This window comes from Hyaena hyaena, unplaced genomic scaffold, assembly GCF_003009895.1.
Source record: "Hyaena hyaena isolate Hyena2069 unplaced genomic scaffold, ASM300989v1 scaffold_44, whole genome shotgun sequence".
Classification (NCBI taxonomy): domain Eukaryota; kingdom Metazoa; phylum Chordata; class Mammalia; order Carnivora; family Hyaenidae; genus Hyaena; species Hyaena hyaena.
Genome location: NW_024080676.1, coordinates 3585671 through 3607432, shown reverse-complemented (window position 1 = coordinate 3607432; position 21762 = coordinate 3585671). Strand labels below are relative to the sequence as shown.

The 21762-nt window shown below is 37.2% G+C and overlaps 1 protein-coding gene across 1 annotated transcript in view; it reads right to left on the bottom strand.

Moving 5' to 3' along the window:
• CC2D2B (coiled-coil and C2 domain containing 2B) overlaps positions 1-21762 on the bottom strand; it is a 98068-nt gene that overhangs the window by 65856 nt on the left and 10450 nt on the right. The window contains exons 5-10 of the mRNA XM_039230186.1: positions 18517-18611; positions 14166-14364; positions 13476-13612; positions 13246-13374; positions 8276-8485; positions 5042-5139 (exon numbers count right to left, since the gene is read on the bottom strand). Coding sequence (XP_039086117.1) covers positions 5042-5139; positions 8276-8485; positions 13246-13374; positions 13476-13612; positions 14166-14364; positions 18517-18611 — 868 coding nt within the window. The remainder of the gene's footprint in view (positions 1-5041; positions 5140-8275; positions 8486-13245; positions 13375-13475; positions 13613-14165; positions 14365-18516; positions 18612-21762) is intronic.

Below are 21762 nucleotides of genomic sequence, written 5' to 3'. Positions count from 1 at the left end.
AAGTTCGAAATCTTTCTAATTATCAATATGGTATCTTCTCTGAAAAATAGATTTAGAACATGTGCTTCTTAATCTCCAAACTTATAGAGATTTGCTAGCTATATTTTTGTACTGGGTTTCTTTCTGCATTGAATGATTTAAATCTGCTGGATACATTAAGACTTTGAGATTTACTGATATAAGATCAACTTTAGTGAATGTTCCCATGTGTTCTTGAAGAAGTCGCATTTTGCATTTTGACTTAAACAGATTAAGTCAAGCAAGTTTATTAATCATGTTGTTCAAATCTTTTATATCCATACTGAAATTATTTAGTCTACTTGTCCCATCAATTACTGACTGAAGTGTATTAATATTGCCCAATATGTTTGTGAATTTGCTATTTCTTCTTGTACTTCTATCAATTTTGCTTTCTTTTTTTTATTTTAAAAACTTGTTTATTTATTTTTGAAAGAGAGAGAGAGAGCACGAGCAGGGAAGGGGCAGAGAGAGAGGGAAACACAGAATCCAAAGCAGGCTCCAGGCTCTGAGTTGTCAGCACAGAGCTTGACGCAGGGCTTGAATCCACAAACCATGAGATCATGACCTGAGTTGAAGTTGGATGCTTAACCAATTGAGCCACCCAGGTGCTCCTCAATCAATTTTGCTGTATATGTTTTGAAGCCATATTATTATATGCATATATGTATGTGTGTATGCATACACATGAATACATGTTAATTAAACTGCATTATTTTGTGTGGTCCCCTTTATATCTAGTAAAACTTTTTGCCTTAAAGATCTATTCTACCTTATATTATGTAATATTTACCTAATATTAATATAGCCATGCCAGCTTTATTTTGTTAGTGTTTGTATGGTATTTTTCCCATTATTTCTATTCTCTAACTTTTTATATCTTCATGATCTAGATAAGTCTCTTATAAATAAAATATAATTAGATTTTAGTTTTGGAGTTTTTTCCTCCTTTTAAAAAATTTATTGAAATATAGCTGACATGCAATGTTTGAACTAAAGCAATTAGTTTCAAGTGTCCAACGTAATGACTCAACAATTCTACAAGTTATACTATACTCACCACGAGTGTGGCTAACATGTCACTATATACCCTAGTACAATACCATGTACTGTAGTTTCCATGCTGTACCTTTCATCCCTGTGACTTATTCATTCCATAACTGGGTGTACCTCTCATTTTTCTCCTCACCCATCTTGTCCATCTCTTACCCTCTTCCTCTCTCGCAACCACCAGTTTGTTGTCTGTATTTATGGGTCTGTTTCTGCTTTTTGTTCATTTATTTGTTTTGTTTTCAGATTCACATATAAATGAAATCATGGTATTTGTCTTTCTCTGTCTCACTTCACTTAGCATAATAACCTTTAGGTCCACGTTGAAAAAATGGCAAGATTTCATTTTTTTAATGGCTCAGTGATATTCCATTATATATATGTACACCACATCTTTATTCATTCCCTCTATTGATGGACACTTAGATTGCTCCCATATGGATTTTGTTTTCTAAATTTTAATCCAGTCTATCAACCAAGATAAAAATGGAACACGTAGCCCATTTAGATATATTTAGGTTTAACCTATTTTTTTTTTAATTGTAGTTTTTTAAAAACTTTTTTATGTTTATTTATTATTGAGACAGAGAGAAACAGAGCATGGTGGCAGAGGGGCAGAGAAAGAGGGAGACACAGAATCTGAAGTAAGCTCCAGGCTCTGAGCTAGCTGTCAACACAGAGCCCCACGCGGGGCTCCTACCCATGAACTGTGAAATCAGGACCTGAGCCAAAGTTGGACGCTTAACCAAATGAGCCACTCAGGTTCCCCAACTCTATTTTCTTTTATGTTTCCTACTTGCCTCATCTGTTTTTTGTCCTATTTCTCTCTTTTCTTGTCGTCTTTTAGATTGTTTGAATACTTCTTTATTGTCTCATTTTCCTCTTCTACTGACTTGAAAGCTATATCTTTTTTTTTTCTTTTTTTAGATGTTTTAAGTTAAAATCTGAGCCCTTGATTTATCAAAGTGTAATAGTAAACTTTACCCTTACTCTCATTCTCATCAATGCAAATATCTTTAATTATACTTACCCTCCTCCATTCTTTACCCCCTTCTACAAGTGATACATTTGAACTCTATATTTTTATACCCATTAGACACCATTACATCATTTGTTCACTGAGAATTGCCTGCACTGAGAACTACCTCCTTTTTTGTTCCTCAGTCCTTTCTGATTCATTTTTTACTGTAAGCTCATGTCCCTTAGAATTTCAAATCTTGGAAAATCTCTCAGTGAGGGTTAAATTTATGCTATTCCAAAAAGAATATTTATTGGCTTTGCCAATAGTCTGCTGTCACTATTAATCTGCGACTATTTTCAGTTGAATTCTAAATCTGATATTTTAGATCACATAAGTACTATAAATTCAGATTATAAACCTGTATGAATGCTGGCTTGTGGTTATAAATTTTCAAAGGAGCATTTTCCCCCTTCTGCCTAGTGATAAAGTCCAAGACAAGTTTCTTTGTTATCCCCTTTATATTCCCCCTTCATGAAGTTTAACATTCATTATAGAGTGATGTCTTATTATACTTTCCAATTAAGTTGATCTTGGCTTTCTTTATCTTTTACTTTGGTACTCCCTGAAGGTATCTGAATGATAGCTCAAGTTTACTAATATTTAACAAATATCCTCAGAGTAAAAGTTGGCTTTAACCCTCTCTAAATCTTATGATTTTTCCTTTCACTTTGTTTTTGGCTTTTGCAGATTACTTACTGTTTTGCCATTATGGGAGTATATTTATAAAGATAACATTCATATTTTATCAGACATTTTTAGTTGTTTTCATTAAAAGGGCCATTCATGAAATCTAGTCTACTAGAAATAGAAGCCCATTGTCATTTATTCATTCATCAAATATTCATCGGAGGCTTATTACATGCCAGGCACTGTGTTAGTTAAGGGGGATACAAAGATCAACAGATATGCTTTCTGGATTCAAGAAGCTTACAGACATGTAAATTAACCAATGGAACAAAACATTATAGGTGTTATAACAGAAGTCCACATAGCTAGGGTGTGGGCATAAATAAGAGCTAAATGGGAATAGCAGGGGAAAACTTCAGAGTATATGACACTCAATTCAAATCAATAAACACATAATAAATATCTATTAGGTGGTAGGAAATAATTTGGGGGCTGGTAAGTAATATCCCAGAAGGGAAAAATACAGAACAGTAATTACAAATATGATGAATATTATGAGAAGGGGCATATATAAACGCTATGTGAATATACAAAATAAAGAGAGAAAATTTAATCTAATCTAACGGGCAAGAGCCTCCCTGAGAAACATGAAACTGAATAAAATGCATATGTTGACTAAGTGTCAGGCAGAAAACAATGAAAGAACCTTCTAGAAAGAAAAGACATTAAAACAAAGATACTTAGATATTAGACAGCATAGTCCATTTAGGGCACTGAACTATAAAGTTCCAAAGCAGAAAGTGCCTAACATGAGGCTTGAGAAGTAAGCAGGAGTCAGGTTACATAGGGCCTTAAAGATCATGCTAAAGCTATTAAATTTTATTGTGAAGGTAACAGGAAACCACTAATGTGGTTTATTTATTTAGAAAAATCACTTTGGTTTCAAAATGGAGCATGGCTTAAGGAAAAGTATTCTAGGAGACTGAGTGGTCAGGCTGAGATAAGCACCAGAAATAAGGCAGAATCAGTGGGAATGGTTAATGGTTGGATGTGAGCGATGAGAGGAGAGGCAAGAAGGGGGTTCACAAATGGTTTATAGCTTTCTGTCCTGGGTACCAGCTCATTGTGGGTACCAGGCACTTAATAGTCATTAAATGTTAAATATATCTTTTCTAATATAAACTCTGTTTTTCAAATGTCCACAAACTACTCTAAAATTTTTCCTGAAAGTAAATCTATCACATTACTTTTTTCTGCTTTGATAAAGCATTGACCTCTTCAATGACCCTCCTACAAACATACCATGTGCACACGCACATAGTTGTGGGCCATTATCTACCACCATCAGATCCCATCTAAAGTCTATTTTTCTCTTTCCTTCATTAAAGCTTACTTGCTCTGTGTTCATTATGCCAATGTCTGTTCTTTGCCATTAATTTTAGTTAATCTTATAAATAACACAAGTTTATGGTTTTGTAAATACTGATGGCTTCTATTTATTCATTTATTCAAGTGATATTTATCGTGAACTCATTATGTGCCAGGACTTGTGCAAGGTATATGTCAACCTTCTCAAGTAACATCATTTGCATTTAACTAAATTATTCTAGGAGACCAATTATGTAAATTGACTGTTGTTTCTAGTGTTTGTAGGACCATGTCAGGTCAATGGACAAGGAGTCAGGGAAATTCTTTATAAAATCACTCTCTTATATTGACATTTATTATATCTTTGTGCATAAGTGAACTTTCTATACAATAAGTACCTCCCAGTGAGCTTTCTTGCTTTTGGAATGTCCTTGACACATAATTATTTTTCCCATTACTTCGTATTTCCTAACTTCTCTTCTCAATCACTCTATAAGCTAATGGTTCCCAACTTGTAGACTGTATTTTTTTCACAGGGATCCTTAAATCTATATGCTCTTTGAGTACTGACTTTAGCTGAATTAGTTGATATATCTTATACATGTGTATACATGAATTAATTCTCAAATATATACAAACCTTTGAGACTATTATGATCCAAAAAGTATTGGTGAACTCATGGTGGTTTTTAATTAGCATGTTTTTTAAAAAATCAGTGGATATTAAAATTACAACTACTTTCATGTGGCACTTCTATGAAATATCTTTATACAAAACTGTACTTTTTTTTTTTCAAAACTGTGTCTTAAGGAAAGGTTGGAACCATTTCTGTAGTTGCCTAAAGAGTAGGTACCTTGTCTTTTTCTTATTTTATATCTTCCATAGCAAGTGCAATATTCTGTCTAAAGAAGTTACTTAATAAATACTTGTTAAATACATGAATGGTCAAAAACCTACCTTATCTGCCAATAATAATCTTGTAAAGATTTTTTGGTTAGCTGACTCATTTCCAAATTTTCATTTGCTAATTTGGTAGCATCTGTCAGTGCTATCAGCTACAACCAAGAAAACAACTTTTTAGTACATTTCATCCACTGTTACCAATACTCAAATTTCTCTGAAGGTCTAGGCGTGTGCAGCAGAAGCACAACTATATAACCTTTTGTGTGTTACTGTCTTATCTTCAAAAATATATTTCATATAAGCGCCTTGGGGCAGAACTGAGAAGAACCTCAATATCTAAGAAAAAAACATCATACCTATGGGCACCTGGATGGCTCAGTTGCTTGAGCATCTGACTTGATTTCAGCTCAGGTCATGATCTCACAGTTCATGGGATTGAGCCCTGCATCGGGCTCTGCGCTGATAGCACAGGGCCTACTTGCGATTCTCTCTCTCCCTCTCTCAAAATAAATTTTAAAAAGAAAGAAACATTATATCTAGAATCTGTTCATTAATGTAAAAAAATGCCAATCAATTAAGATGGCAGATTGAGCACAGGAATATACCTTATCTTCCACAGTTACATTGGGGTTCTTCCGTGGTTACAGAAAAGATATCTGTTTATCTGTCTTTATCCATATCTACTGTCAATATCACATTCATATCTATATATGTATATTTATGACTGAATTGATATCTATATCTCTCTATAAAAAATAAATGTATAACATAGGAACACAAGAAAAAATAAAATGAAGAGAAAAAGATATACTGAGGAAAGTGGAAGGCAGAAATATCCACAGAGAATATTTAGAGAAATAAAACTGGAAGAAACTGTACCCTTAAACATGTGTAGGAGAAATCTGTCACAGTTAGGGACAGTTTGTAGGAATGCCAAGATAAGTCAATTAATATAAACGTTTACTGGAAGAAATCAGAGAAAATTTCAACAAATAGGAAGGCATATGATAGTCTTGATAAGGAAATATAATTTTTATAAAGATAAAATTTCTTTTAAAACTAATATAATAATATAATGCAATCACAGTAATAGAATTTTAAAAATAGAAATAGACAGACTAACTCTAACACAAAGAAGATTAGAAGATCAAATCTTTAAGAGCATACAAAAACATCCTAGATAAAATGAGAAGTCATCTGTCCTACTATGTTATAATTGAGTAATTAAATATAGTAATTAAGACAGGGCAGGACTAGGGGCACCCTGGTGACTCAGTTTGTTGAGCGTCTGACTCTTGATTTTGGGTTAGGTCATGATCCCAGCGTTGTGAAATGGAGCCCTGGCTCCATGCTGGGTGTGGAGCCTGCTTGGGATGTTCTTTCTCTCCCTCTGCCCCTCTCACCCACTCATGCACACACTCTTTCTAAAATTAAAACACAAGAAACAAAAAACAAAAAAAACCAGGGCAGGACTAGACCATTATGTCATTGTAATTGATAGTCCTTAAATTTATGTAAATATGTTAAGCTAGTTTACAATAAAGGCAGAACTTAAAAAAATTTTTTTAATGGTTATTTTTTTTTTTTGAGAGAGAGATAGATACAGAGCATAAGCAGGAGAGGGGCAGAGAGAGAGGAAGACACAGAATCCAAAGCAGGCTCCAGGCTCCGAGCTGTCAGCATAGAACTCGATGCAGGGCTTGAACCCACGAACTGCAAGATTATGACCTGAGCTGAAGTCAGATGCTTAACCAATTGAGCCACCCAGATGCCTCTAAAGACAGAACTTTAAATTAGCAGGAAATTATGGGTGTTTGGATATTATGCTAATCTTTTGAGGGAGAGAAACTGAATTGGAGCCCAATCCCACAAGATACAGATATAAAATCTAGATAGAATGAAAAAGTCTAGAAATTATACCTGCACAGGCGTATATCATTAGAAGGATATATAAAAATATAACTTTATAATTTTGGTCTGTCAGACACTATTGGTTGTCCTTAAAAGGTTATTTTTTTGTGGTTGGCAGAACCCCAATTTTATTCAATAGCTTAATTATCTTCCATGTGTTTCAGAGGTAAACCCTGATTAGCCATTTGTAGCAATTTCATTCTTTTTGCGAGTGCTGGTTTAGGCATGATTGTGTGAGATGATTCTAGCCAATGAGACATGAGGGGAAATCTCCCCAGATGTAGAGAAAAGGCTGGAGAGGGCTCTGAAAGTGAGACACCATGTTGTATATTGTGTGTCTGGTCAGCATGCTTTGACCTAGAGCAGCCAGTTAGTTTACCAAGCCAATTTGCTGAAGATAAACATTAGAAAGAGAGGAAAAAGCTAGGATTATTGATACTGTTGAGCCACCAAATCAGCCAACCCTAAAGTTGCCCTAACTTGGGACTTTTGATATAGGAGGTAATACCTTTTCTTTATTGTTCAAAGCAATTGAGTGAGGGTTTTCTGTGGACTGCAATGAAAGGCATGCTGACTGGTAACTCTTGGGGTAGAGGTCTTAGGAAGCAATGAAACCTAAAATACACAGGGTTAGACTGAAAGATTTGACCTCATAAAAATTTTAATTTTTGCCAAGAGATATAAAAACTCAAGTTAAAAAGCAAGTAAATGAAGGGTGCCTGGATGGCTCACTTGGTTAAGCATCTGACTCTTGATCTCAGCTTGGGTCTTGATCTCAGGATCATGAGCTCAAGCCCAGCATTAGGTGTGAAGCCTACTTAAAAAAATAAAAATAAAAAAGCAAGTAAATGAGAGGTACAAATTCATAAAAATAATCAGTGGGCACTCCTTTGATTTCTTTCTTTTTTTTTTTTTTTTCCTTTTCTTTCAGACTTTTATGTGCCCTTTACAATATCATTAGATGACTGGGTTAATCATCCTCAGACCAGGATTTTTCATGTTTTAATTAAGATTCAAGGTCTCTAATATTTTTATCAAAATACTTTATTAGAAGACTTGAAACAACCCTATGGCTCCTATAAATAGTAATCTTTCCAAATACTCTTCTTGAGTCATAGGATCAAGAATACCACTGACTAGTAAACCATTCATAAGTGCTAAATATCCTGCAGGATATGTTTGAGGGTACCTCCCTGACCAATCAACTCCTAGAGTTTCTTTTTGGAAAACTGAAAGCAGCTTTTAACCAATTTAATAATTGGTTAAATATTTCAAGTGCTAAGGGAAAGTGTTCTATGATAGCTTCCTCTGTACTACTTGTTTTCTCTTTCAATATTAAATGTTCAACTCTATAAATAGAATAAAAGCCGTTCTCACCTTCTCATACAGCAGCTGAGGTAAATTCTGTTGCTGCCTGTCCTGAAAATACTCATACAGTTGAAGTAGCCTAGCACATAATACTTGTTCTTGATTGAAGAGAGGATGATGGCTGAATTGCAAGCCCACAATGTTGAGATCTAATTGATACATTTCCCTTTGACCTTCCATTTTGTTCCTGATAGAGCTTTCCAGGTCAGATTTCACTGCCTTTTAAAGAAAAATATGTACACAATGTTAATTTGATTCTTTGTAATTTTTTTGAAATTATAAGTGATTTTTCCTTATGAAAGTAACACTTTAACTGTAAGAAAATTAAGGGATACAGAAAAGCAATAAATAATCTGATCCTTCTCCCTTGAAATTGATTATGGCCCTTGATTTCATAAAATGTATTTATATTACATCATACTAATCATCTTTCTACAAATTATGGTCACATACCTTATTGTTGTGTGATGGTAGAAGTTAGACTTTCAAGTTATAAGCCCCACAATGATTTCCTATAGGAACACTATGACAAACGGTATTTAGGTCTGTTGGGTCAATAGTTTGAGTACTTGATGATCTCTAAGAGCCATCCATGGGCCAGAGTTAAGTCTTCCATGGGCACTTATTAAAACATTGTTCTTATGTGAATATATTGGTAAGGCCCTGGAAAATCCCCTGGAGGAGCCTGGACCCTGTTAAGTAAATGTTACCTAATAAGGAGACTATCTTTCATTATACATGAGACTGTCTCCACTTGTGTACCAAACTGCTCCTAAATTAGCTGAAGTCTGTAAACCTTAAACTGTATACCAAATGATTCAATTATGTTTTAGGATACTATTTTGAATTTAGTACATGTGTTAGAATATACACGTGACTGGTTTTTAGTGATGTAATTCGAGAAGGTTAATGGGTTACGTAGCACATATAGCCTAGTTCATGAATGCCTAGCCACTCCCAATAAGATCCAGGACTGCATCCGCCTAAAAAGGAGAGCAGAAACCCTCTCTCTGGATCAGTCTGGTGTAGTAGGACATGCTCCCCACTCTGTGCCATAGTTATTACCACTGCTTGTACACTGAAAAATTGCTGTCGTACCTCTGACCTGGTGTGGCAGACCCAGTGCTTCTCAAGGACTGTAGGTCACCAGTATAATGCCTACATTTCTCCCTCCCTACTCCCTCCTGAGCCAGGAATATTCCCTTTTCCTCACTGGCTTGGGGGGAGGCAAGAGAAGAGCCATAAATTTTGTCCTGTTTTATCCTTATCTTGTAAGTCTCTCTTCTCTATGAGAAGAAAACCTGCTCTTGATTCCACTTATGAGATTTAGTTAATTGGTAGTAAAATGGTCATTTACCAGGCAAAAACACCAATGAAATAAACAGTTTTGATATTAAGCAGCCAAATTAGAAATAAAATTTTGAAAATTAGAGTTCCTAAGCTAGAGATGTCTGTTCTTATTGAGCAGATTCATCACTGGTCAGCTAAGTGAGGGGATTAAATGAACTTTCGAAACTAGGTAAACGTGTTTGTTAGACCAAAAGCACAAAGATCTAGGTAACAATAAATCAAAGGCCAGATAAATGCACAAAAACATCCAAGCTGGTGACAAGCATAAAATATGCAAACACGTAAGAGGAATGTTAGATGAGGGAGTAAAGAGCATAGTCAAATAGTTAGGCAAAACTAGTCAGCAAACAACAGGCAAATAAGGCCTGGGGTAGAGGAACCTGGCAGAGGCAACAGCAAAGAGAGGACTTTGGTACTTGGGCAGCTACTCCCCGTGCTTCGGTCGCCCTAGTGTTTCTTTTATTCTGGTGAGAAACCCCTGCAAGGTGAGCTGGGCAGAGTAACAATATGGAGAAGATAAAAGGGGAAAGCAGGCAGAAGCATTTGCCTGACACAAATTCCAGAATGTTCTCTGTTAAGGTTCTACAGTATGAATTTTAATACTCGGTTTAGATGCTTGGTCAAGTGACATTTCCATTTATTTCCAAATCTAAGAGTCCACGAGATACTGAAAGTGTGCTTGGATGAAGCGAGAACACAGACACTTGAGGAAAAAGGTGCTTGTGTAGCACAGTGGTTTCCAACTTGGGATACTGGTGGCTACAAAGGTTGATCTGGATGGTGGTTAATATTTTCCCAAAAATTGCATATTTTGCATTTATTTGTTTTCATCCAATTGTTCGTTCATTCATTCAGCAAACTATGAGTTGTTTCAAGGATCTCTCTCTCTCCTTAAGAACAATCATCTCAGATAATTATGTTAAAATATCTGTGCTTTATCTTCAGCAATATTTATATAAAACATATTGTCACCATAAGGTGTAAACGCTATGCCACCTAACAGCAAAGAAAAAGATGGGCTAAAAATCAGGGATTTCCCCTCTTCCCTCTTTTATTCTTTCATTTTTATTTTTAATGGAGATGGATTTATATAGTAACCAAACTGGAAAAAACAGAAAGATATTGCAGTGTTGGTTGTACATGTGTTGGGGCTGGGAAGCTCATTTTTAAAATGTCAGTAAATGTGTAATTTTATAAATTAGGATAGAGCAGAGGCATTGCCAGTCTCTCATGGTGTGACAGACCCTATCCAAAAAATAGTATTTTCTAAGATTATGCCAGTCAAGGTTGCATTACAAATAATACAAGCACTTACTGAGTGTCTATTATATGCTAGGCATTTGGATATGTGTTAGCAATTGATTAAAGAAAACACTACTCTGCAGTCAAGTAGGAAAGAGATTAGGTAAACAGAGGATACAGAACAGATTGAGCCTTAACAAAACTGCAACCCAGTCTGAATTCAATAAAGTCTCGAATTGGATTAAGATTATTATCCCCACTCAATATGCCTATCAAAGCAAAGGACAGAAACTTCCTTAAATTTTTTAATGTTTTATTTATTTCTGAGAGAGAGAGAGAGAGAGAGACAGCATGAACAGGGGAGGGTCAGAGAGAGAGGGAGACACAGAATCTGAAACAGGCTCCAGGCTCTGAGCTTAGCTGTGAGCACAGAGCCTGACGCGGGGCTCAAACCCGTGAACCGTGAGATCATAACCTGAGCTGAAGTCAGATGCTTAACTGACTGAGCCACCCAGGCACCCCAGGACAGAGCCTTTCTGAAAGAAAGTATCATTTAGAGCTTTTATAACATTTCATACATGTTTCAGTACAATAAAAGTCTTTTAAAAGTAGAGTAAAAGTTTAAAAAATAGAGTTAAAGGGAAAATATATGAAAAAATGGAAGTATCTAGAAGAAAATTGAAATATATACATAAGAATCAAATGTCAAAAAAACTTTTTCAAGCTAAAATTATACTGAAAATATCTGAAATTAAGAATTCACTAGACAGGTGATTCTGGAACACAGCGGCAATATAGTTTTAGATATTCCCAAATCTCTACCTTTAAAACAGGCAGAGAAACTAGATTCAAAGCCAAAAACCATGGACAAGATCCATAACAAAACTAAATCTCAAGAATCCCCTAACCCAAAATATAAGTGGATGGAGACAAACCGCCAACAGTAAAAAGACCTGCATGGGACTGGTGACTGTGTGGAAGAAAATAGAGAGGAGCAACGAAGCATCTGGAGGTCCTGACACCAGGAGAACCCCAAAGGGCCAACAGATACTCCCCAGAAAGTGCAGCATCCCAACTCAAAAACAGCAGGTAAAACCGGAAGAGGTTTTATCTATTCCAACTGTGGGTGAGTGCACAGGGTTTTGGTAAGGACTAAAGGGGATTAGAGGAACCTACTTCCTAAGAATTTTTAGGACAAGTCTTCACACTAAAGAAAAACTGCTAGGAATGGAATACAAATTGAGAAGGCCAGAGACCACAGAGGTTATGGAAAGAGAAGGTACCGAAAAATATCTGGGAAGAGAAACACAGCCAAGAAATTTCAAAAATCCAGCCACTATATATATATATATTTTAATTTATTTATTTCTAGGAGAGAGAGAGAGACAGCGTGAGCAGGGGAGGGTCAGAGAGAGAGGGAGTCACAGACTCTGAAATAGGCTCCAGGCTCTGAGCTGGCAGTCAGCACAGAGCCCGACGCGGGGCTTGAACCCACAAACCGCGAGATCATGACCTAAGCGAAAGTCGGACGCTTAACCGACTAAGCCACCCAGGCGCCCCTCAAATTTCTTATAAATAAAATAGTTAAGGCAAGTCAATGGGCAATTGAATTTTTGTACACAGTTCTGATTTAAATTTTTCAGGCCATTGTTTTAAAATGTTTATTTATTTTTGAGAAAGAAAGCATGCGTGCATGCATGCGGGGGAGAATCAGTGAGATAGGGAGAAAGAAGATCCCAAGCAGGCTTTGTGCTGTCAGCACAGAGCCTGATGCAGGGCTTGAACTCACTAACCATGAGACGATGACCTGAACCAAAGTTGGAGGCTAACTAACTGAGCCACCCAGGTGTCCCAAACCTATTTTTAAATATAACTATTTCTGTCTAAATATTTCTCCTCATTAGGTTAATGGACTGCTAATTTTCACTATGTCTTAGAATACATATAAAATTTGTTTGATTATAATATTTATTTATTTTTGAAATTTAGAATATAGAGAAAGAAATAAAGAAGAAAGTAAAAATAATCCTGTCCTCTAAGAGATAGTTATTAACTTTGATACATTTTCCCTTAAAACTATCTACATATGTATGTGTATACTTATTCATTCATTGATTCATTCATTATCTATTATAAAATTAGGATCATCTATAACTTTCCACTCTTTTTTTCACTTGGCATTTTATTTTGAGCATTTCCCCATTTAATTGAATAGTCCTCAAAAACATAATTTTAATGACTATTCTACATTTCACCATAGTTTTGCCATTTATTACTAGATTTACTAATATCTATAAAGGGTAAGTTAACACCACAAAGATGTAAGTTATAATTGATATTACAAGAATTCTTCTAACCATAATTATAAATAAACTGTTGCTTGTTACCTTTCTGTATATGGTCTTTAGTGCTGGATTTAAAGATCCCTTGCTTGTGTTTAGCCTGAAATTCCATAATTGTCTGATGGGCGAAGGTAATGACATTATTTCTCCACTTTCTTCAAACCAACACTTCCCCTATCAAAAGTATTCAAGAAATAGAGTAATAAGATATTTCACCAAAAACAAAAGTCACATACTCTAAGTTAGTGGTGTAACTTGTTAGCTGGCATACTTGCCTCTTCTACGGTAAGCAGGCGATTTTCCATTTTGTTGCAGGTCTTTCTATAGATTTCTGGTTTTCTCTGAATATAGAATCCTTCATCTTCTAAAATGCGTGGCATCATACCTTTTGGCAGTTTATGCTGGTTGGCCACTTAATAACAAAACCTAGATATTACTCTGAAGTCCGAAATACTAAACTGGTATTAACTAAACAAGAAGCAAAAGGTAACTATCATACATCCTACCACTAAAGTCTAACAGGAAGTCAAAATATACACATATGATGAATGAGTTCTTTTAACCAGTTTCCTTAAAGTCAGAGAAGACATGAAGAACAAATACAGAAAACTTGTAGTTTTAGATCAGTACTTTTTTTTTTTTTTAATCTATCCAGCATACAAAAAGCTACTATTCGGGGCACCTGGGTGGCTCAGTTAGTTAAGCATCCGACTTTGGCTCAGGTCATGATCTCACAGCTCGTGAGATAGAGCCCCGCATCGATCTCTGTGTTGACAGCTTAGACCCTGGAGTCTGCTTTGGATTCTGTGTCTCCCTCTCTCTCTGCCCCTTCACTGCTCACACTCTGTCTCTGTCTCTGTCTCTCTCTCTCTCTCAAAAATAAATAATAAGAAAATTTTAAAAAAAGCTATTATTCTACAATATGACTCACTCATGACTTAAATATTTCATTGAAAGAATTTTACCTGGAGAGCTACTTGGCACAAAAATGTTTGCCTGTTGTTTTCTGATTTGTTCTTGATCAACTTCACATTCAGCAGCTCTTATTTCAAGTAAATCTGGAAAAATGACTTCCTCCATAAAGTCTTCATATTGGCCTTCAGCAAAATTTTGTAAATTATCACCAAGTGAAAAGTGTTTGGGATAGCTGTCATTTACTGATCTCTGTTGAATACCAAGAAGAAAAATAAGTAAATATGCTGTCTCCAAGATTAATACATAGATAAGTGAGATGTATTGGGATCTTGCTATGGAATTGTCTTTCTGATCCATGTCACCTAGTTCAAGTTTGAGCTGAAAGTGTTACAATAAAATTTCATTGAACATAAAGGAACTCATTTAAGGCTTAATAATACACAGTATGATTTTTCTATACCCCTTCTTTGCAATTCACAATGAAAGATTACTGAAACAGAACTATAATTCAACCCCTCCTCTCCCATGGAGAATATCCTGGGATATTGGATTATGATATTTCAGCCACTGAGAATTCAGTTGTAGGGCAAGGTCTGGAGACATCAGGCCATGCAGTCTTAAATTGCATTTTTTTCCCACCATTCAGAAAGCAGTGTTACATAAAGTGATATGGAGCAGTCATGCTGGTTTCTGGATGGTATTTAAAAGAAAAAAAAAAGAAAAAAGAAAAGATTCATCATAAAAGTCTATGGCAGAGTGATTACAGTGAAATTCTGAAAAACGATAGTTTCTATAAAAATTAAAAACAATCTGATATAGGTATCAAAAATAGATATATTACTAAATATAAAAATGCATACTTTTATATCAGGATCAGAAATTTTATTACTCTCTTCACACACACACAAATCAGCAAACTACTCTGGATGACTTTACTTGTCTAATTTGAAATCTACATATATTGAAAGGGCGAAGGAAACTGAAGTGTGTGAGCCACACAAATAAAATACCTTAGTTTTCCAAAACATACATTTGAGGGTAAATATTTCAATAAAAAGAGTTAATCACAGAATTCCTTTGAATAGAGACCCTTACATGGCCTTGACCAGCTTCTGACAAAATTAAGTAATTAACATAGTTAGTCAACACCTGGGTTCATATCAAGTATCACACCATCATAATACCCTCCCTTCTATCCCCATCATGAAATCAAGAAAGTATTTTATATCCAAGAAACCTCTGTAACATCTATTCCAGAATTCAAACCAGGTATGGCACTGACATCCAGGAGTAAGACTTGGGGGATCCCTATACAGGGGATCTCTAAAGATTCCAATCACAGACAGAATGGGGCTCTTTCTTCCATCTGGAGATCTCATTATCAGGCCTCCCTCACAACACCCCCCATGTGGGCCAGGGCTTTCAACCTGCCTTCAGAGCCAAGGTCTGTCCTGATGGCTGAGTAAGTCAGCCTTCATCTTGGATCCCAGCATTTTACCTAGGACCAAACAGGTCTCTTCTATAAACCTGACCCTACTCAATTGGCCTATATTTTTGTCCAAGATAAACTTATTTCAACCAATATAAGTTTATTGGTCTTTACTATGCAGCTCACAACAGAGCATGTCTGTGCTGTTAGGTGTTGTGTGAGACAGGGAGTGTGAGGTCTGAAGCATCCACCTAACTTTCCATGCGTAAGTCTACATGGATACATTTGAGAATGGTGTGATAGAAAAGGGATGTCATCCCCCATGTCACAGGAACATGTCTTGCTGATTGTGGTGTGATAGGTTGAACTGTCTGAAAATAAACTTGGACCTCACTCCTCTGTGCTGCCCAGACAACATATTTGGGACCAGGACTCCCCTTTCTCCCAGCAGGAAGAAACTCAACTCCCCACAAAATGGTGGCTCTTCCTCTCTGGGAAAGTCATCAGGGCAACGACTTCTCCAGAGAGCTCCTCTAAGCAATTCTGACCTAGGGGCACCTGGGTGGCTCAGTTGGCTAAGCATCTGACTTGAGCTCAAGTCATGATCTCGTGGTTCATGGGTTTGAGCCCCGCATAAGGCTCTGTGCTGACATCTCAGTGCCTGGAGCCTGTTTTGGATTCTGTCTCCCTCTCTCCCTGCCCCTCCCCCACTCACACTCTGTCTCTCACTCTCAAACAAACAAACATTGAAAAAAAATTTTAAACAATCCTCGGCCCAAACTCACTAAAGTCCAAGTAGCTGGTCTGTGTTGCTGACCTAATTTCTCTTCTGCCCATCCTCCGAGAAGGAGAGCAGCCATAACCACAGCACCTGGCCCTGGTATACTCTGCTGGCTGGACCATCTCTTGTTTTCCCAGAAAAGCTCATTCTTTAACCCATATTGTGAGACTTGGGGAGGTCAGATGACTTGACAGAGTATGCACGTGTTTGAGAAGCAGTTATTCAGCATTCATGGGAACATTCATTGCGTGCCTAATGTGTTTCAGGAAGAAAATACACAAATAGATAAGGGATATACATGGGGTGGTGATAAGTGTGATGAGAAAAAGAAATGCAAGATAAGGGGCTAGAGAATACCAGGCTAGGTGGGTGGGGGAACTATTGTAGATAGGGTTGTAAGATACAATAGTATCTTAAGTTATATGTCATTCGAACAGAAACCCAAAGGTAGTGAGAAAGAGAGTATGAGAATAAGGGAAGAGCTTCCTACACAAATAAAAGGTAAAAGTCCTTGAGGCAGAAGCATGCTGTGACGAATAAGGAGGAAGCCAATATGGCTGGAGTTGGGTGGAAAAAGGGCAAAGTAGTGAGAAATGAGGTCAGAGAGGTACCAAGGGGGCCAGGTCATATAGGCCTTGGAGGACTTGAACTTTTGTTTTGAGTGAGATAGGAAACCACTAGAAGGTGTAAGCAAAAGAATGGTCTTGCTTAGATCTTAACAGGATTACTCTGACCACTGTACGATACAGGAAACAGACAGTTGAGGCAATAGTGAAAACAGAGGGTGACACTGGCAATGATCCAGATGAGAGTTTATGGTGGCTGAGACTAGGGCTGTACCAGCCCTTAGGAGGTGGTGAAAAGTGGGTCAGATTCTGGAACACTTTGAAGGTAGAACCAATGGGATTTGTGATGGATTGGATGTGAGGTATGTTGTCATTTGTTAGTTTCTCTTCTTCCTGAGACACATTAGGCACTCGATGAATGTTCCCATGAATGCTGAATAAACACGTCTCAAACACGTGCATGCTCTGACAAGTCATCTGACCTCCCCAAGTCCCATAATATGGGTTAAAGAATGAGCTTTTATGGGAAAACAAGAGAATACCAGTATCCATTAAAGAGGATCCAAGGATGACACCAAGGTTCGGCTGAGCAACTGGAAAAATGGAATGGCCATTTACAAATATAATTCTATTCATATAAAAGTCCATATCTGTACAAGTACGGGCATAAGCATAAAGGTGTGAAAAATGATAGTGGTTTATCTTAATGTACATACTTTCTTTAAACTTTTAAGAGATAAAGCTCTTTTTATTGTAGAAAAAACAAACAATAACAAAGAAGGACAGAAAGGACCAGGGCAGGATGTAGAGAAAGGGGGATAGAAGGGAAAGAGAAGTAAATCAGAATGCAAATGTGTGTCCAAGAGGGACTCCTGAAGCCTGAGGGATTAGGGAACAGCTGAAGGGTGTCAGGAGACACTGGGTCCAATAGTGTTGGGACAGAGGACCAAGGAAACCATGCAGAGACTGAAGGCAGAGAGGAGTTGGAGAAAGTGTAGAGGAACAGAAGCAGGCAGGGAGAGCAGGGGGGTGGGAGGGGATGGGGGATGGACACTCAGGAGACTATGGGAAAGACTCATGAGACTAACCAGTACCAGAGGAGAGGAACACCAGGGAGTAACAGGAGGCTAAGGAGTGTCGGAAGAACTGCTAGAAATCAGAAGGGTCTGGTATCCAGCTGGGAGGGATGGAGAATGAGTTATCTACGGAGAGTAATGGAGATCACGGAGAACAGTGCGGGACACTCAGAGAGAAGGACAAGAACAACAAAAGACAAAGGAAACACTGGTTTTGGAGCTACAGCTGGTGGTTCCAGCTCTATTGAAGTTTAACTCTCCGTGCCTGAACTTCTTCACCTGTAAAGTAGAGATTATACTAACACCTGCCTCACACGATTAGGATGAGGATTGAATGACATAATCCATATTAAAAATTTAGTATAGCATTGGACATCCAATAAGCACTCAATAAATGTTTAGAATTATTATTTTGAACAGATTCTTAATTCAAAGAGAAGAAGGTGGCTCAATAATACAAATTTCATCTCCCATCTAAGTATTTCATTCTGTGCCTTTAATAAAGAGTTCATTGTCCTGAGGCAGGAGAGGAAGGGGAACAAATCCAACCTGCTCTGAACACTGGCCCAAAGCTGAGCCTTCTTCACCACTTGCCATGAAAAACGAAAGGCCTTCATCTGAGGAGACTTCAGTCTGTGGATTAAACAATGGTAAACCGGTATTCAGGGTGGAAATACTTTTTCTGCCTATAAGTGGAAGAAATACTTTTCTGTAATGTGGCAAACACTAACTGTTATCTTATTCATGAGCAAAGAGAAGCAAGAGTGTGTTTGGTTCATTACGTTTTTTGGTTTTTGTTTTGAAGGTTCTGATAACTGCAGTAAAAAACAGAATGACCTAGAGCCCAATTCTTCTGCTTCCCAAACTACCTCTTCACTACTAAGAGTAGTAATACTACTGACAGTATGAATACTAAGAGTATTACCTTACAGTTTGATCAAAATAGAGGTACAGGGCAAATTCTTCTTTTTTCTCCGTTTTTGGGTGCTCTTATGTGCTCACATACAAGCATCACCCCAACCCATCTATGATCCTTGTGGTTATTGGTAGCTGAAAGTATTAAAAGTGGCATAATTCTTGGGGCGCCTGGGTGGCTTAGTAGGTTAATAAGCATCTGACTCTTGGCTTCGGGTCAGGTCATGATCACACATTTTGTGATTTCAAGCCCCACATCAGGTTCCACACTAACAGAGCAGAGTCTCCTTGAGATTTTCTCTCTCCCTCTCTCTCTCTACCCCTCCCCCACTTGGTCTCTCTGTCTCTCAAAAATAAATAAACTTAAAAAAAATAAAAGTGGCATATTCTTAGTTATAAGTCTGCTGATAAATAAGCTCTTCTTTTTCAATCCTGTCAAGTCTAAATCTTTTAAGTGTAAATCACTTACCATTTCTAACTCACACACATATTAAAATGAACTGTTGTTAGGAGATTTGGGAGAAGAATTAATTCCATAATAAAAAATGAAACTCCAGGGCAGCTGGGTGGCTCAGTCAGTTAAGCGTCTGACTTCACTTCGGCTCAGGTCATGATCTCACAGTGGTTCATGAGTTCGAGCCTTACATTGGGATTTCTGCTGTCAGCACAGTCTGCTTTGGATCCTCTGTCCCCCTCTCTTTTCCCCTCCCCTACTGGTGCCCATGTGTTCTCTCTCTCTCAAAACTAAATAAACATTAAAAAAAAAAAAGTAAAACTCATAGTTACTAGAAGTTAAATAATTTAAAAACATGTAAAATACAAAGTTTATCTTATATCTTGTTTGTATCTACAATGTAGCCATCACATTAACCTTAAAAGTTATTCATCCTGGGCGCCTGGGTAGCTCAGTCAGTTAAGCGTCAGACAATTGATTTCAGCTCCGGTCATGATCTCACAGTTCATGAGACCGAGCCCTGCATTTGGGCTCTGTGCTGACAGTATAAAGCCTGCTTGGGATTCTCTCTCTCTCTCAAAATAAATAAACTTTAAAATAAAAAATTCACACTGCAACAATGCTGCATATCTAAACTGTCAGTATATACTTTACTTCCCTTCATCTCTGCTCATTGCAAAACCACTTGCTAAAATCCTCAACTTCCTGAGCAGATATTTCTATCTAGTAGTCGGTGTGGAGAATCTTAGAAGCCAATTTCTCTTCCTTTTCACCTCTTTTCTTGACACTTAATGGACTGACCTTGACAAGCTTCCAAGTTTTTATTATTCACACTTAAATTAAATCCAGCATAGGCATATTGTATTTGTTGAATGAATAACATATACACACATCTTTTTTTTTCAGTATGCTTTTATTTTTAAATGTAATTAAAATAATTATTTTTTAAAACTTAAAAAAATTTTTTAAATGTTTATTTATTTTTGAGAGAGAATGCAAGTGGGAAAGGGGCAAATAAAGAGGGGGATACATAATCTGAAGCAGACTCCAGGCTCTGAACTGTGAGCACAGAGCATGATGCTGGCTCAAACTCACAAACTGCAAGACCATGACCTGAGCTGAAGTTGGACATTTAACCCGCTGAGCCACCCAGGTGCCCCAAAACAATTTTTACTGAGCACGTAAGATGGGGGTTTTGGGGTAGACATTGATGAATGAAAAATTCCTTGCAATTTAAAATTTGTATAGTCTTATTGTTTGTGGCAGAAATGACTAACAGTCATTATTGTCTTTTCTACTGTATCTAGTACCAGAATCTACTTTTAGCTGGATACCTAAACATTCTCCCCACATCCCTTTGTTGGAAATAATGTGTGCAACTTGTAGGTCTTGTCCTAGAAAAGATTGATCTGCGACCCTTTGGATCCTTCCTCCTCCCTCCCTCTGGCCAGCAAACAATGGTGCTGGAGCTTTGGAGCTGTGCCACCGGACTCCCAGATGGAAACCATTTTGCTGAAAATGGTGAACCTTCCTAGTAGTTTAGACTACTTATCTGTTACAACTAGAGAGAAACAAAACTTTTACCTTAAGACATTTTCCTTTGAACCTTTTTGTTAAAGGTGCTTAGCAGCCTTTACTCTAAATAATATAGTTTCCAAAACATGAGTTGTTTTGTCATTTCAAGTTTCAGATATGTGATTACACACTGAATTGTAAAACAAAATGTGTAAGTCAGGGATCACCTAAAATATTTTATTTTAATTTTTAAGGATAAAAACTAATGTCAAGTAGGAATAGAGAGTGCCCGCAAATTGGCATGAGGGATCTTTCTGGAGTGACAAAAATGCATTATAGTGTTGACTGCATAATTCTGTACGTTAACTAAAAATCATTAAATCATACATCTAAAATGAGTGAAGTTTTGCTACATAAAGTATATCTCAACAAAGCTGTTTTAAAAAGTGTAAACAGGGAGGAGTTAAGGTGGGGGACCTTGGGCTTCCCTTGTTCCCCAAACACAGCTGCGCGGAGCGTGGAACACCTGGAAATCGATCTGCGGACTGGCAGAAAGATCTCCACAGTTGGAGGGAGACAGTGTGGTAGGTGCGAGGTGCACGGAAGTGAATTGGCAGAGAGAAAAACAGTGGCGCCACAGAGAGGAGGGAACCCTTTCCCTCCTCTTGTCCTTTTCCTTTTGTCTCTTTCCAAGGAGAGACAAAAGGGAAAGAAAGAGAGATTGAGAAAGTGTGGCATCAATTTCTCACAAAAGGAAAACCTCTCTGAACCATGGACTGAAGAGCAAGACGTGCTGAGTTCCGCAGGGCTGTTTTTTTAATTTTTGGGTTTTTTTAATTACAAACAATGATTGGAGCTCAAACTCTGAGGGTTTGGAAGTGTGCAACTTTCTCTGGAGGGCTGTGGCATGT